The following is an 18,234-nucleotide window of genomic DNA, read 5'->3' on the forward strand; positions in this document are numbered from 1 at the left end:
TTCAAAATTGAGTTACTTAAGTCAATAACAATCAGGATAAGTAAAACTAAGTGTTCAGTAGAAGAATGTAGATCTAACCAAATGCTGGTGTTGTTGGAATAGCCATTGGTACTTGTTTCATGATGGGAGGCAGTGACGAGGGAAGCTGATGACCCTGTAGTTTTAACTTGATCAATTTCATGGCTATAGAGAACTCCATTTGATCCATCTTTCCGTCATTATTCATATCAGCCAGAGCCCTGCAGAGGCAAACAAATAATAAAAATCACAACTGAGTGTTTGCCAGTAACTTGATTGACCATTCATGAAGCTCTTGCTACTACAGTTATATTCAGTGGCCACTTTATTAGCTACCTCCTGTATGTTCGTGGTCTTCCACTGCTGTGGACCATTCACTTCAAGGTTCAACATGCTGTGCATTCAAAGATGCTCTTCTGCACACCACTGCTGTAATGCTTGGTTATCTGAGTTATTGTCTGCCTGAATCAGTCTGACCATTCTCCTCAAACCTCCCTCATTAACCAGGTGTTTACAGCACAAGACTTCTGCTCACTGGATGTTCTTTGTTTATTGCACCACCCTCTGTAAACTCCAGAGATCGTTGTGCATGAAAATCTCAGGAGATCAGCAGTTTCTGAGATAGTCAAACCATCCTATTCATCACCATTAAAACATCTGTTCATTTTGTAATTATACACTTCTTGTAGCTGGGTCAAAGCATTCCATCCAAACACAAACCACTGTCTAAAAATTGAGGACTGTTAGACAGCCTTTAAGAGTTGGTCTATTGCATCAATGAGGTTTATTTCAGTTTGAAATCCACAAATCAGAGAGCCTGTAGCCTTTGAAGTGCAACCGTCATATTAAAAAACTGTGTAATGAAAATATACACAGTGGTCACTTTATTGCATACCTCCTGTACCTAATAAAGTAGCTACTGAGTGTATGTTTGTGGTCTTCTTCCTCTGTAGCCCATCCACTTCAAGGTTCAATGTATTGTGTGTTCAGAGATGTTCTTCTGCACACCACTGTTGAATTGTGTAGTTATTTGAGTTAATGTTGCCTTCCTGTCAGCTTGAACCAGTCTGGCCATTCTACTCCGACCTCGCTCATTAACAAGGCTTTTTCACTCACTGCATCTCACTGAATGATTTTTGTTTTTCTTTTTGCGTTATCCTCTGTAAACTCCAGAGACTGTTGTGCATGAAAATCTCAGGAGATCAGAAGTTTCTGAGATACTCAAACCAGCCTGTCTGGCACCAACAGTCATTCTGCAGTCAAAGTCACTTAGATCACATTTCTTCCCCATTTGCTGCCTGGTGTGTACAACAAATGAACCTCTTGACCATGCCTGCATGCTTTTATGTATTGAGTTGCTTCCATATGATTGGCTAATTAGGTATTTACAGTAGCAAGGTGTACATGTGTTCCTAGTAATGCAGCCACTAAGAATCCCAATAGATTCTCAGAGCTTTCTTGGGAACTGCAATTTATAACTAAACAACCTCGAGTTATTCATCCTGTTCAGCAACCACAGAAACAAATTACACTGTTGAACAATATGTCTATAGTGGATAGCACAGATGGGGAAATAAACCACAGATCACAACTACCTAGTAGATCACTAGTTTTATGTCAAAGTCGTGATACTGATCTTTAAATACCCTTTTTCTCAACTAAGGCACTGAAAGTGGTAGCAAATTTCATCAATGATGTCTTACTTCATAAGGGATGCCTTTGGAGATAAGGCAAGAGGACTATGTTTAACAGGACCTTGGAGTGAAGACTTATTGCTGGAGGACAGTGTGGTGCAGTACAGGCAGATGTGCAGAGAAGACCGTCTCCATTATGAATGTTGAATTTAATACCCACCTTCAGGTGTGTGTTGGAGTACGCCAATGAGGTTTTGGAGCTTGACCTCCAAGTATGCACAAGTATTATTAGTGTACTATTGCATCACTATTGACCCTGTAGGCGGATCAGTTTCCTATTGTGATTTGAAGATTACTTTCATGAAAACAAAAAAAGGGCAATTTTTTAAAAACATTCTGCAATAATGTGGTGAGATAGACAAAGAAAAGTTGTTGAGCAATGACATGTTTGACACAAATCTTCACTGAAGTGGGCTCTATTGTAGATTTGTTGATTGGTATGATGACTTGCATATAAAACACAAAACAGAAGCAATTGCAGGGCATTCCAACACTCAATAATATCCTGGGGAGAATCGACAAATATGTCAAGTATCATTTTTCGCTTGATTGCATTAAAGATTTGAAGTACACTTATTATGAAAGTATGTACGCAGTATACAACCCTGAGATTCGTCTTTCCACAGCCACGAAACAAAGGAACACCACGGAATCCGTTCAAAGAAAACATCAAACACCCAGCCCATAAAAAAAAACAAATTGCACAAACACAATAAAACAAGCAAAAAACACAGAATAAAAAACAACAAACCACAAAGTAATTGAAACAGTCATTGAATCATATTTGAAAGAAGTAGTAAAATAAGTTGTTTCATGAACTGTCTGAAGAAAATCACCTTTGGTCGCATTGTTCTCTGGCGCCATCATCTTCACAACTCTCAATTCCCTGGTTTTTCAAAAATCTATAATCATCCCTTTAGATAGTACCTGTGTCTAGCCTCCACAGCATTTGGGAATACAATTCCAGAGAATCATCAGCCCCTGAGAAATTCCTACACACTTCAATTCTAAATCACCCCACTCTCAATGCAAATTGTATTTCCAAACAAAATAATAATTTGAAAATAATAATAATTGTATGTCAGCTTGTCAACTAAAAAGCAACTAATATACTTAAAAGGCAAAAGTGTACTCAGCCAGCTCCAATTGAAGGGACAGCACTCACCATCATTGAGGACATCTTCAAGATATGTCAAAGTCAGAGTAAATTTATTATCATACCTATATGCTACCATATACAACTTTGAAGTTCATTTTCTTGCAGATACTTACAGGAAAATAAGAAGTACCCAGAATTTACGAAAAACTATACATCAACAATGACTGACAACCAATGTACAAAGCAAAACAAATTGTGCAAGTAAAAAATAAATAACACTAAGAACAAGTAAGGATGTTGTAGGTGAGTCCATAGGTTGTAGAATCAGTTCAGAGTTGAGGCAAGTGAAATTATCCACTCCAGTTCAAAGCCTGATGGTTGTAGGGTAATAACTGTTCCTGAACCTCATGGTGTGGGGCCTTTGGCTTCTGTACCTCCTGCCCAATGGCAGTAGCAAGAAGTGAACATGGCCTGGATGGTGGAGGTTCTCGATGGTGGATAACACTTGATGGCAGTGCTCCTTGTAAATGTACTTAATGGTGGCGAGGGCTTTGTCTACGATGGAGTGAGCTGTATCCACCACTCTCTGTAACTTTTCAGTCTACAACCAAGACAGTGCTGGTGATATATAGTGATGTTTTGCAGACAACTCATAAAACTATTAGATATTCATCTTTTGAACTGTTATTTCTGTAATATGCAACCTGCAGTTTCCCTTTAAATGTTATGCCTCCAAAAGACAGCATCTGCCACTAAACACCTTCACCATTCAGGACCTGCTCTGATGCCATTACTACAGTACCATCGAAGAGGAGGTACAGAAGCCTGAAGACCCATAATCAACAACTCAAACAGCTTATTTGCCTCCACCAGAATTCTGAATGGTGCATAAACACCATTTTGCAGTATTTTTATAATTTATGGTAATTCTATGTCTTTGCATTGTACTGCTGCTGCAAAACAATAAACCTCATGTCATAAGTCAGTGATAATAAACTGCATTCTTAAGTTCTAGGCACCTCGTTCAAAGCATAGTGCTCTTTCATTGCTAAATCAAAACAATTCTTTTGCTTAAATACATAATTTTAGGAAACAAATGGACTTACCATATCTGTGCAAGAACAGGTGGAGGCAATCCAGACTGAAGAAAGAAATTTCGTGCCTGATCACCTAAATGCAAGAGTAAAATGACTCAATTTATATATTTATATCAGACATTTCACTTCCACAGATAATATAAATCAATCATAAATATGATTTCACGACAAAGGAATTTAATAGATTTAGTACTGGCAAGAACTTGGATCATTTATGACTTCAACAAGGGCCTTGCACTGATACAAGCTAACGGAATCACAATGTAACAACATGTTCAGGCAGCATGAGTAAAGTGAGTAAAGCATGAGTCATTAATATTGGCTTGTTGAATCTGTTGGCCAATTTCCATACTACAATATGCAGACAATAATAAATTTCTGCAAGCCTACACGACAAAAGACACTGGACTATCTCAAAATGCTCATTTTCAGAATGAGGCATTTCACAGCAGCAAATTATTTTCATTTTGAAGTACAAGTTGATATGCCGAAACATGTCTGGGGAAAAAAAAATTGTTATTTCTTTAATCATATACTTGAGCATCTGGGGTGGAATGTCTCATTTTCCTCATCCTTTCATTAACTTAGCTGCTTTAACAACCCCTTATGTTGTTTGCCTTTTGCTGCCTCTGCTCTACATTCGCACCCGCCTATATGCTTTTCCTTTTTTGCATTCCCTCTACATGTTTTTCAATCATTGTTTTGGAATATTTTGTGTTTCAATTATTTTATATTCAATTACTCTCACCACTTTATGTGCAGACATGATTTCCAAATCATTAAAGAAAATGCGTCTTTAAGAAGCCGAGTTGTGAGTTCTCTCTTAAGAAAAGGAATTCCTACTGAAACAGTTTTATCCCTTTATTAATGCATCAGTTAAATGAGGTGCAGAAAATAGCCACAACCATTAAACTAAATAATTTCCATTCTAACCCATAACTGTTTGAAAATTGATAAGTTCAAAAATCACTATATTAAACAACATTACTCAGCTGCCATCACTTTTGTTTCGAAGGAGAATTAAAATCACCTTAAAAAGCAAACATTGTGTAGTTCTGGTCACTGACCTACAGGAAAGAGATCAAGATAGGAAAGTACTGAGATTATTTACAAGGATGTTGCTGGAACTTGAGGACCTATGTTATGGAGAAAGGTTGAATAAGTTAGGAACTTTTTTTCCTCTTGAGCACAGGAGAAAGAGGGGAGATTTGATAGAGGTACACAAAATTTGAGGAGTCCAGATTAGGTATGTGCAAGCAGACTTCTTCCAGATGTTAGGTGAGCTGGAACGAAAGGTTATGGGTTAAGGATGAAAGGTGACATTTTAAGGGGTACATGAGGGGGTACGTGGTGCGAGTGTGGAACAAGCTGCCAGCAGAGGTGATGGATGTGGGTTCACTTGCAAGATTTAGAAGTTTACTTAGGTACATGGGTGGGAGGGCCAAGGTGCAGGTGCGGGCCGAAAGACTAGGTAGAGTAATGGTTCAGCATGGACAAGATGGGTCAATGGGACTGTTTCTGTGCAGTAGAGCTCGATTGGTCTATTCACCATCCACATCTCTGTTACAAAACACCCATGTTCAAAAGGATCTGGCAGGACAAAAGCTCAAATCGCAAATGACGAAACATTAAAACCTAGAGTCATTAGAGTGCAAAGCAACAACTACACTCAATCAATATGGAGAGGAAGAACAAGATTACCAACAAGGAACAGCCTATGAGAAAAGGAATACGGCTAAAAGGTTCCCTCACACCTCCTCACCATTTGATTAGATCACAGTTCATCTGTTATCTCAGTAGAACTTAATCATGGAGCTAAACTATCAGACACAGGAAAATGCTCCTTTGGCCCAATTAACTGTGCCAATCAGGGTGCCTCTTTGAGCTAGTCCCATTTGTCTGCATTTGGCCCATAAAACTCTAAAGCCTTCCTATTCATATCTGTCCAAATGACTTTTAAACATAGCAACTGTACTAACTCCATGTCCCTCAATTTCCTTTAATATCCAAATTGGGTATTCTACAAATTCACTATTGTCTCGGCAAAACAATCTGTTCTCATTTCTATATTGCAAGTTTGAGCTCATACTTCTAGAGTGTGACCCTGCTGGCAACTGAGCCTGTGAATTTTTATTTGTTTAGTGCAAGGGGGAGATAGTTTCCTTTACTTGATCTCTCTGCCTCCACTTTCCACAAGTGAGAGAATGCACGTCGAAAAAAAAGATACCACATACAACTACCCTGTAAAACCAATTTACAAGCCAGAGGATCATAAAATATGGGAGTAGAATTAGGCCATTCGACCCATTGAGTCTGCTCTCTGCTTTGCTATTCCATCATGGCTGATTTATGATCCCCCCTCAATCCCATTTTTAGCTTCATTTTATTTAGTGATAGAGCACAGAGTCGCTTCTGGCTCTTCAAGCCATGCTATCCCAGCAACACTGATTTTACCCCAACTTAACCATGGGAACAATGCAATAATCAATTTACCTACCTGGTATGTCTTTGGACTGCGGGACTTTGGACTACCTTCATATTTAATCTTTATGGCTTTTTAGATGCTTTCTGCTTGTTTTTAAAAACTTCCCAATCCTCTAATATTCTACTAATTTTTGCTGCATTACATGCTTTCCTTTTTCCTTTCATGCTGTCTTTGACTTCCCTTGTTAGCCACAATTGCCTCATTCTCCCTTTGCAATAGTTCACCTTCGGGTTTAATCTATCCTGCACCTTCTAAAACTCTAGCCATTGCTGTTCTAGGTCACCCCTGCTAGTGCCCCCTTCCAATTAACTTTGGCCAGCTCCTCTAACATGTCTCTGTAATTCCCTTCACTCCACTGTAATATTGATACATCTGACTATATTGATACATACTTTAGCTTTTCCCTCTCAAACTGCAGAGTGAATTCTAAAATATCATCTCCTCTTCCTGAGGGTTCCTTTACCTTAAGCTCCCTGATCAAATATGGTTCATTACACAACACCCAACCCAGAAATGCCTTTTTTCTGGTGGGCTCAAACACAAGCTGCTCTAAAAGGCATTGCAGAAATTCCCTCTCTTGGGATCCAGCACCAACATGATTTTCCCAATCTACCTGCATATTGAAGTTCCACGTGACTACATTTATATTCCACATCCTGGCTACTGTTCAGAGGCCTGTATACAACTCCCATTAAGGAAGTTTTTCCATTTGCTGTTCCTTAAGTCTACACACAAGGATTCAACATCTTCCAATCCTATGTCGCCTCTTTCTAAGGATTTGATTTCATTTTTTTAAAACCACAAGAGCCTACCCACCCCCTCTGCCAACCTGTCTGGCCTTTTGTTAAAATGGCAGGTATAGACTGTTCTTTGGATATCAGGTTCCCAAATACGATCTTCTTTTAGACACGACTCAGTGATGCGCACAATGTTATACATGCCAATCTCAAACTGCGCTACAAGATCTACTTTATTCCATATACTGTGTGCAGTCAAGTATAAGACTTCCAGTACTGTACTTGTCACCTTTTTCGATTGTCCCCATATTTCACAAGCATTTCTGCATGTCTTTCTTTAGTTTCACGACACACAGTATCAACTTGGATTATAACTGCCCCATCTTCAGCCCTATCACTCCAGTGCCCACTCATCCCCTAACAAATACCTTCCCCAACACCGCTAACAAACCTACCCACAAGGATATTGGCTCCCCTGGGGTTTAGGAGTAACCTGTCCTTTTTGTAAAGATCATACATTCCCCAGAAGAGATCCCAATGATTCAGAAATTTGAAACCCTGCCCCTTGCACCACTTCCTCAGCCACTTGGCAAAAACATCTTTACCTCCTCATCACTCTCTGCTTTCCGCAGGGATCTCTCCCTGTGATTCCCTTGTTCGTTTGTCCCTCCTGGCACATATCCCTGCAAGTGGCAGAAGTGTTACACCTGCCCATTCACCTCTTCCCTCACCTCCATTCAGGGACCCAAACAGTCCTCCCAGGTGAGGCAACACTTCACCTGCGAATCTGTTGGGGTCATCCACAGTATCCTGTATTCCTAATGCGGCCTCCTCTACATTGGCGAGACCCAACGAGCACCTTCACTCATCTGCAAAAAACAAGATGTCCTTGTGGCCAACCATTTTAATTCCAATCCCCGTTCATATCCCAACATGTTGTTCTATGACTTCCTCTACTGCCATAAGCTGTTCCTCAGCTTGGAGAAACAACAAATATCCCATCTGGGTAGCCTCCAACCTAATGGCATGAACTTAGATTGCTCTTACTTCCAGTAGTATTCTCTCCCCGTTCCATCTTCTTGCATTCCCCACTCTGCCTCCCCTCTTACTTCATCTCTTCTCCTCACCTATCACCTTCTCCAGGTGCCCTTTCTCCTTCCTTTCCCCCCACGGTCCACTCTCCTCACCTAACAGAGTTCTTCTTCTCCAGCCTTTTTTACCTTCATCACCTATCGCCTTGGGCGGTGGGGTGTAAATAAGTCTACCAAAGGAAGCGTAAGGCACTCCTTGCCTTCCACTAGCCTTGGGCAAGGTGTAGCATCTGCTTAGCCCCACGGATCAGGGTCACATGGGAGCAGGTGGTGGATGGTCAACTGGTGTATATCACAAGTCATGGTTATGCAACCACTGACGCCAAGCAGACAATCTCTGAAGAGTATCGAGAAGGATTGGGGTCACCTGACTTGTAAAGACATTGCTAAGAAGAATTTGCCAAGAACAATTATGGTCACGAGACCATAACTGCCCAAGTCTTATGGCACTGCACATAATCTATCACCTTCCAGCTTCTTACTTAAATTCCCCACCCATCTGGCTTCACCTATCACTTTCCAGCTTGTCCTCCTTCCCTCCTCCTACCACCTCATTTTGGTTTGTCCCACCTTCCTTTCCAGTCCCAAATTCCTCTGGCATTTTGTGTGTGTTGCTCTATATGATTTTTTTTTGGTTTACACCTCAAGGCTGTGTGCTGAGCCCCCTTCCGTACTCCCTTTTCACCCACGACTGCGTTCCTGTACACGGTTCTAACTCTATAATCAAATTCGCAGACAACACCACGGTGGTTGGCCTGATCAGAGGGGATGATGAGACGGCCTACAGGGATGAGGTCCAGCACCTGGCCGCATGGTGTGCCAACAACAACCTGGCCCTCAACACCCAGAAGACCAAGGAGATCATTGTGGACTTCAGGCACGCTAGGAGCCACACTCATGTCCCCATCTACATCAACGGAGTTGTAGTGGAGCGTGTATCAAGCTTCAAATTCCTTGGTGTCCACATTTCCGATGATCTTACCTGGTCCCTGAACTCCTCCATCCTGATCAAAAGGGTGCAACAGCGCCTTTATTTCCTGCAGAGCATCAAGAAAGCTCACTTCTGTCCCAGGATACAGACGGACTTTAACCACTGTACCATTGAGAGCATACTCACCAACTGCATCTCAGTGTGGTATGGCAATTGTCCCATATCGGACCGCAAAGCATTCCAGCAGGTGGTGAAAACTGCCCAGCGGATTATCAACACCCAATTGCCCACCATTGAGAACATCTACCATAAACACTGCCTGGGCAGGACGAAAGGCACTATCAAGGATGCATCTCACCCTAACCATGGACTTTTTACTCTCCTCCCATCCTGTAGGCACTACAGGAGCCTCCGCTCCCGCACCAGCAGGCACAGGAAGAGCTTCTTCCCTGAGACTGTGACCCTGCTGAACCTCACATCACAGCACTAAGCAGTATTGCACCCATATTGGACTGTCTCAGTACTTTTATATTTGTATGCTGTAGTACTTACTTTTTATTTGCCGTTATTTTGTAAATAATACTATTCTTTTGCACTTCTGGTCAGATGCTAATTGCATTTCATTGGCTTTGTATCTTTAGTCGGCATAATGACAATAAAGTTGATTCTAATCTAATCTTCCTGCCCAACTCTGCTTTGAGAACTGTAAACCTTCCACCCATTCTGAGAGGGGTCATGGGCCCAAAATATTGATTGGTTTCTCCTTCCGCAAATACTGCTTGACAGGCTTAGTTCTTTGAGTATTTCTGTTTTGTTGCCCTCAAGACGCAATTGGAAAAGCACATAAACAATAATGCATATTGCTAAGTCTCTGGGACCTGGCAGAGCAAATAGGCCTCCCACGCTATAACAGTTCCAGCATTTCTTTGATTCTCAAGGGAGCACAGGACTGAGCCACGCCAAACAGGAAATGGATTTTTAAAAATCTTGGAAAACTGCACTTCTAATTTTGCAACATTTTAAAACAGAAAATTTGAATATAAAGAGAACAGGATGAGATTGCAATCAGTATTAAGTATTTCAGCAGAGTAATCACAGCAATTAATAAGGTCGAATGCCATAATGGTGTTTTCTTATTTAAGATCCAGGCAGTCAGAAAGAAAAGAAATCTACTTTTAGATCTGACAAAGGAGGAAAAAATATCTAAATGTCATCGCAATTCTTACAAAGCACCAAGTGGACTAACACCAAAATTGGAGCACAACTCCACGGATATCTTTAAAATCTTTTCTTTTAAGGATTACAGGCATGACAATTAACCAAAAATATTAACTATAAACTCAAGCTGAAATCTCTGTACAAAAAATTTCAAGTAAAGCTTTAGAGGGGGTGCAGAGGAGATTTACCAGATGCGGCCTATAATAGAGAGCATGTCATAAGGAAAGGTTGGGTGAGCTAGGGCTTTTCTCTTTGGAGTGAAGGAGTACGAGAGGTGGCTTGATAAAGATGCACCAGATGATAAGAGGCATAATTAGAGTGGACAGACAGAGACATTTTCCATGGTGGAAATGGCCAATATAAGAGGGCACAATTTTAAGGTGACTGGAGAAAAGTGTGGGGGTGGGGGATGTCAGAGGAAGATTTTTTAATATTTTCTTTTTACACGAGTGGGGGGTGCTTGAAATGTGCTGCCAGGGGTGATGGTAGAGGCAGGTACATCAGTGACATTTAAGAGACTCTTAGATAGGTCCATGGATGGAAGAAAAAGTGGAGGGCAACATGGGAGGGAAGTATTACATTGATCTTTGAGTATGGTAATAGGTCAGCACGATGTCAGTTTCAAAGTAAATATGCAAAAAGATAGGTGTGGTCCATGGGTTAAGATTCTAAATTGGAGAAAGGCCAATTATCATGGTGTCAGAAGTGTGGATTGGGACAGGCTGTTTTCTGGCAAAGGTGTATTTGGTAAGTGGGAGGTCTTCAAAAACAAAATGTTGACGGTACAAAGTTTTATGTGGCCATCAGAATAAAAGGAGAAGAAATGTAACAAAAGTAGGGGATCTTAGTTTTCAAGAGATATTGAGGCCCTGGTTAAGAGGGGAAAAAAAAGGAGGTGCATAGCAAGTATCGGCAGGCAGGAACAAATGAGGTGCTTATGGAGTACAAGAAGTGCAAAAGAACACTTAAGAAATCAGGAAGTCTACAAGACAGCATAAAGTTGCTCTAGCAGACAAGGTGAAGGAGAATCCTAAGGGATCCTACAGATACATTAAGAGCAAAAGAATCGCAAGGGACAAAACTGGTCCCCTAGAAGACTAGACTGATAACAATGGAGACAAAACAGTTGGGGGAGATCTTAAGCAAGTTTTTTGTTTCTGTATTTACTCAGGAAATGGATAAAGAGCCTACAAAAGTGGCAAAATGGCATCAACTTCATGGATCCTGTACAGATTACAGCGGAGGAGGTGTTTGCTACCCTGAGACAAATCAGGGTGCATAAATCCCCAGGGCCTGACAAGATGTTCCCTTGGACACAGTAGGAGACAAGTGCAGAAATTGCCGGGGCCCTAGCAGAGACACTTAATTCATCCTTAGCAACAGGGGAGGTACCAGAGGATTGGAGGACAGCCAATGCTGCTCTGCTGTTTAAAAAAAAAGGCTCTTACTATAAACCAGGAAATTATAAGCCAGTGAGTCTGACGTCAGTTGTGGGAAAGTTACTGTAAGGTATTCTGAGGGACCAGGTATCTAAATATTTTGGACAGACATGGACTGATTAAGGATAGTCAGCATGGCTTCATGCATGGTAGGTTCTGTCTAACTAATCTTATAGAGTTTTTCAAGGGAATTACCAGGAAAGTGGATGAAGGGAAGGCAGTGGACGTTGTCTCCAGGGACAACAGTTGACAAGGTCCTGCATGGGAGGCTGGTCAAGAAGGTCCAGTCAGTTGGTATTCAGGATGATGAAGCTGTAAATTGGATTAGATATCGGCTTTGCCAGAGAAATGGTAGTAGGTGGTTGCCTCTCTAACCGGAGGCCTGTGACTAGTGTGCCGCAAGTATCGGTACTGGGTCCTTTGTTGTTTCCCATTTATAATCAATGATAATGTGGTTAATTGTTTCAGCAAATTTGCAAATGACACTAAGATTGGTGGTGTCGTAGACAGCAAGGAAGGCCATCATGGCTTGCAGAGGGATCTCCATCAGCTGGAAAAATTGGCTGAAAAATGGCAGATGGAATTTAATGCAGACAAGTGCGAGGTTTTGCACTGTGGTAGGACAAACCAGGTTAGGTCTTACACAGTGAACAGTAGGGTACTAAGAAGTGTGGTAGAACAAAGGGATCTGAGGAATACAAGACCATAATTCGTTGAAAGACAGTGGTGTAAAGATTTACAAGGATGTTGCCAGGTCTAGAGGACCTGAGTTATAGGGAAAGATTGATAGGTTAGGACTGTATTCTTTAGAACATAAAAGATTGAGAGGAGATTTGATAGAGCTATACAAAATTATAAGGGGTATAGACAGGGTAAATGTAAGCTGGCTTTTTCCACTGAGGTTGGGTAAGACTACAACCTAAGGTCATGGGTTAAGGCTGACAGGTGAGAAGTTTAAGGGGAACATGAAGGGAAATGTCTTCACTCAGAGGACCATGAGAGCGTGGAATGAGCTGTCAGCACAAGTGGTGCATGCAAGCTTGGTTTCAACATTTAAGAGAAGTTTGGAGAGGTACATAGATAGTAGGGGTATGGACGGCCATGGTCCGAGTACAAGTAGATGGGAGGAGGCAGTTTAAATGGTTATGGCATGGACTAGATGGGCCAAAGGGCCTGTACTGAACTGCACTGCTCTATGTTAAAAATTAAGAGTAAATAAACCAATATCAAGCAATAGAAAAATTGTAACAAAATTCTGTTATATGTTTTAACAGGAAATTAGATTGTTATTAACATGCAGAATTTTGTACATTTGATTGTTATCCTATGTGATGACACTGAACACACTTTTACATTGATTGACAAGGAACAAAGACAGCAAGTTAAACAATGATGTTGCTAGAATTGAAGACCAAGGAACAAATTGCCTCAAAGTAGTTACTACTTGTAGTTGTAATTTTGTTTGAGATTGAATACATTTTATGTAGATTCCGGGATTACACCAATTACATAAAAAATAAATCTTAAATTGAAGAGCTTTGCAACACTTGAGCTTTAAGTGCCGTGCTTACAGCAAATAAAAGCAAACTCGAGGTTAAGATGGCATCAACTTGCATGTGACATTTTAGTAGTCATCAACACAGTGCAGTTTTCAGCAAGCTGGAAAGAAAGCAAAAATCTGATGAAAGGAAGCCATTGACAAACTTGTGTGAAATTACAATGGTTGTTATTTTAGTGAAAAGTCGGCCTTTGATTCTACTTGTTTTGTCCATTTTGAAAAGAAGCCAAATCCAGTGTGGGGAGGTAATTAATTAAATCAAGATGAAAATACAGCAGAACTAAAAACCCTAATTAATTTGTTTGGCACTAAAAAGGTAAAGTTGCTAATAATTTTCAAACTCCTTTTATAAGAGTGCTTTCAATTTCGAACACCATAGAATTCTATCTTCTCCACTTTATTGCTCATGTTAACTCAACACGACTGATAGCACTAAGCCTCATTTCTTATCTATGCTGCTGCAAGTCAACTATACCATATGCAAAGTCATCCCCATTTCTTTTGCTCTGGTACAAGACAATGATACAAACCAAGATTTTTTCAAAATCATGCATTTTTCAGGAAATCGTACTTCATGGACGTTAAACATATGTCCTACTATGGTCTTCACTGACTTGTTATAACACAGAAGCACGACATTCACCTGCCTGCACTGTGTTCCACCAAAGGAATGAAATGCTATTACTCATCGACACTCTTCTGAAAACACCCTCTAAACCCAAATTCAAATTTATTTATCACATGTACATTGAAACGTACAGCGAAATGCATTGTTTGCATTAACAACCAACACATCCCAAGGATGTGCTGGGGGCAGCCTACAAGTGTTGCCACACACTCCAGCGCCAACACAGCAGGCCCACAATGCTCAGCAGAACAGCACAGAAAGCAACAAAACATAACTCAGCAAGCAGCAAAACAAGTCCCTTCCCCCCCCCCCACACACCGCTACACACGGACAGCCCTCCAACCCCCAGACAGGCTTCTGTGCCTGCAGTCTCCAGGCTTCAGTCATCCGGCTTCAAATTCCAGGCTCCCATTGACCTTTGCAATTTGATCTAGGGTATCGGCCCCCAAATAAGCTGATGACAGGATCCAAACTCCAGGCTTACATGCAGGTTTCATCTCTCACAACCTCTACTGGACACAGAAGGCGTGCGTGGAAATTTAGAGCAAACCTTCCACCTCTACTGCTTGCTTCAGGAAAGAAAATACATGGGAGGATATTCTTTCAAAATTGCCAAATGCAAATCCTGAAACCCACCTAGAAGCAATGCAGCGATTCTACGTGGCTTACCACTACTTTAAAGAACAATTAGGGATGGGCATTGTTTTCCCCCCCCCCAATGGCACAAACACCCAAAAATATAAATAAATACAAGTTAAAAGCGAACTCCAGTTACAACCTATAACTTTTCCCTCTCACATCACAATTATACCTGTTACTTAAGATTTTAAACTCATCTCCAGGTCCTAGATTGAATTTGGAATACTTCCCCACTATTTCCCTCATGCAGCCCAGTTGAGCCTGTCATAAAAGCTACGAGGTTTCAGCCAACCTTCAAACAGCACCAGCACTTAAAACCCAGAAAAACAAAAATACAAATTCATCAGCAAGGTTATCAGAAGATGTTGCCTACCATATCAGAATCCCAAATAAAATCCTGTTTAACATACCAAAACTATTTTCATATTGAAAAAAGGATCAAGTGCCTTCCCAGTGCATATGATGAATAAACTCTTCTTGGGCTTCCAGCTGGGTATTTGATGACAAACTCTGCCATCTTCTTCAGGGATGATGCATGGGCATGTCTAGTCTGGTGGTATTTATACCCCTGTAGCCTGTCCCTCCTGATTGGTTAGTCTTCATCCAGTCAGGTTTCCACTCTCCCATCTTGTTCACAATCGAATTCCGTTTCTTACTTAAAGCAAGACCCTTCGTCTTTGTTAAAATTCTTTTCCTCCAGTTGTATTTCAATGGCTTCCTTTACCAGGTGGTCCCAAAAGCTATTGGCGTGGCACAGTAGTTTAGTGCCAAACTCAATCCTATGGCCATTGTGAATGTAGTGTTCTGCTACCATTGATTTCTCAGGGTAACTCAAACAGATACACCTTCTGTGCTCCTTGATGCAGGTTTCCACTGTGCATCCCGTCTGGCCAATATACACTGCCCCACATTCACAGGGAATCTTGTAAACACCAGCTGACCTGAGTCCCAGGTCATCTTTGACTCATATAAGCTGTGACTTGAGCTTCCTTATGGGTTTGTGGATGGTATTAATCTGGTATTTCTTCAGGATCCTGGTAATTCTTCCAGAAACCATGCAAATATAGAGAAGACAGGTGGTAGCAACTGGTTCCTCCTTGTTGTTAGATTTCCTGGCCTTTCTATCAGTCCTTTTAATGGCCAGATTGATTTCCTTCGCCTTGTAGCCATTCTGTAGGAACGTCACACATAATCATCTTACTTCTTCAGGGAGACTCTCTGGGTCCAAAATAGTTTTCACACAGTTAATCAAAGTAGGAAGAACTGCTCTACGTTGAGAGGTGACTGTTATCATTGAGATACAAGTCTGCGCAAGTGGGTCTCCAACAGACACCATGTACAAGGCCACCACTGTATTAGAATGTCCAGGACCTGAGGCATTCATTCTTCTCCATCGTATATTGAATGTTTGGATGTATGCTCTTCAAATGGTCGTGGAGTGCCTGGAGTCCACCTGACCACACTACGAAGGTATCACTGATGTATCTGAAGCATTTGGGGCCTAATGGTGATCAAGTTACAGCCCTCTCCTTTGAGTCCTCCATGTAGAAATCAGCAATAGCCAGCGACAAAGGCGATTGCATGGCCACTCTGTAAATTTGTTCATAGTAACTCCCATTATAGAGGAAGTACTTTGATGTAAGAGTGTGTACAAAAAGGTCAATGGTTATCAAACCTTGACTGCAGGAGGACAAAGCTGTCCTCAATGGGAATTCTTGCGAACAGAGAGACCAGATTGAAACCTCCAGGTTCAAAGGTCGGTTGAATTCGTGATGTGATGCTCATAGCCACCAAAAAACTGAGAAAGCACAGTCGTTAAATGCTTAACGAGGTAGTAAGTCAGAGAATCTATCCTACAGATGATAGGCCTCAGGGGGAAACACTCCTTACGTATCACAGGGAGCCCATAAAGTTTTGGTGGCACCACTACCCGAGGCCGAAGTGTCTTGCATATGTCTGCTAGCAGTCCAGATTTCTTCAATAAAGCCGAGGTCATCCGAACAACTGAATCCCTGAGATCCTGCTTTAGAACTATAGTCATAGTCATACTTTATTAATCCCGGGGGAAATTGGTTTTCATTACAGTTGCTCCATAAATAATAAATAGTAATAGAACCATAAATAGTTAAATAGTAATATGTAAATTATGCCAGTAAATTATGAAATAAGTCCAGGACCAGCCTATTGGTCTGACCCTCCAAGGGAGGAGTTGTAAAGTTTGATGGCCACAGGCAGGAATTACTTCCTATGACGCTCTGTGTTGCATCTCGGTGGAATGAGTCTCTGGCTGAATGTACTCCTGTGCCCACCCAGTACATTATGTAGTGGATGGGAGACATTGACCAAGATGGCATGCAACTTAGACAGCATCTTCTTTTCAGACACCACCGTCAGAGAGTCCAGTTCCATCCCCACAACATCACTGGCCTTACGAATGAGTTTGTTGATTCTGTTGGTGTCTGCCACCCTCAGCCTGCTGCCCCAGCACACAACAGCAAACATGATAGCACTGGCCACCACAGACTTGTAGAACATCCTCAGCATCGTCCGGCAGATGTTAAAGGATCTCAGTCTCCTCAGGAAATAGAGACGGCTCTGACCCTTCATGTAGACAGCCTCAGTGTTCTTTGACCAGTCCAGTTTATTGTCAATTCGTATCCCCAGGTAATTGTAATCCTCCACCATGTCCACACTGACCCCCTGGATGGAAACAGGGGTCACCGGTACCTTAGCTGGTGTAGGCAGGACCATCCAGAATCTGCATTCAATGATGGAGAAAAATGGTTGCCTCCCATTCTTGGATATTCTAATATGACGGAAAATGGACGCTTCTTACATAGCATCTATTGGAAACCCACTAACGTGGACTTGTACCTCAAGAATAACAGCCACCGTCATGCCTACCAACTGTTCCTTCTACTTTGATTAACCGTGCAAAAACTACCTTGGACCCAGAGAGTCTCCCCAAGGAAATAAGATGATTCTGTGCAACGTTCTTACAGAATGGCTACAAGGTGAAGCAAATCAATCGAGCCCTTAAAAGGGCCAACAGAGAAACCAGGAAACCTAACAACAAGGAGAAACCAGTAGCAACTGGTTTCATCTTCCCTATGTTTGCACGGTTTCTGGAAGGACTGCCAGGATTCCGAAGAAATACCGAATTAATACAATCCATAAACTTGTAAGGAAGCTCAAATCACAGGCTATGCAGGCTAAAGATGACCTGGGACTCAGGTCAGCTGGTGTTTACAGGATTCCCTGTGAATGTGGAGCAGCTTATATCAGTCAGACAGGATGCACAGTGGAAACCCGCATCAAGGAGCACAGGAGGTGTTTTCGTTTGGGTTCCCTGGAGAAATCTGTGGTAGCAGAACACTGCATTCGCAATGGCCATAGGATTAACTTTGATGGGACAAGACTACTGTGCTGCACCAATGGCTTCTGGGACTGCCTGGTAAAGGAAGCCATTGAAATAAAACTAGAGGAAAAGAATTTTAACAAAGACAAAGGTGTCTCTTTAAGTAAGACCTAGAATTCAATTGTAAACAAGGTGGGGGAGTGAAAACCTGATTGGATGAGGACTTACCAATCAGGAGAGAT

At 41.5% G+C, this 18,234-nt stretch overlaps 1 protein-coding gene across 3 annotated transcripts in view; it reads right to left on the reverse strand.

The window, feature by feature from the left end:
* Window positions 1-18,234, reverse strand: part of itsn1 (intersectin 1 (SH3 domain protein)) — a 241,208-nt gene that overhangs the window by 159,254 nt on the left and 63,720 nt on the right. For all 3 annotated transcript variants that reach the window (XM_063050322.1, XM_063050321.1, XM_063050323.1), the window contains exons 4-5: window positions 3,918-3,981; window positions 79-239 (exon numbers count right to left, since the gene is read on the reverse strand). In XM_063050322.1, coding sequence (XP_062906392.1) covers window positions 79-239; window positions 3,918-3,981 — 225 coding nt within the window. The remainder of the gene's footprint in view (window positions 1-78; window positions 240-3,917; window positions 3,982-18,234) is intronic.

This window comes from Mobula hypostoma, chromosome 6 (genome assembly GCF_963921235.1).
Source record: "Mobula hypostoma chromosome 6, sMobHyp1.1, whole genome shotgun sequence".
Classification (NCBI taxonomy): Eukaryota; Metazoa; Chordata; class Chondrichthyes; order Myliobatiformes; family Myliobatidae; genus Mobula; species Mobula hypostoma.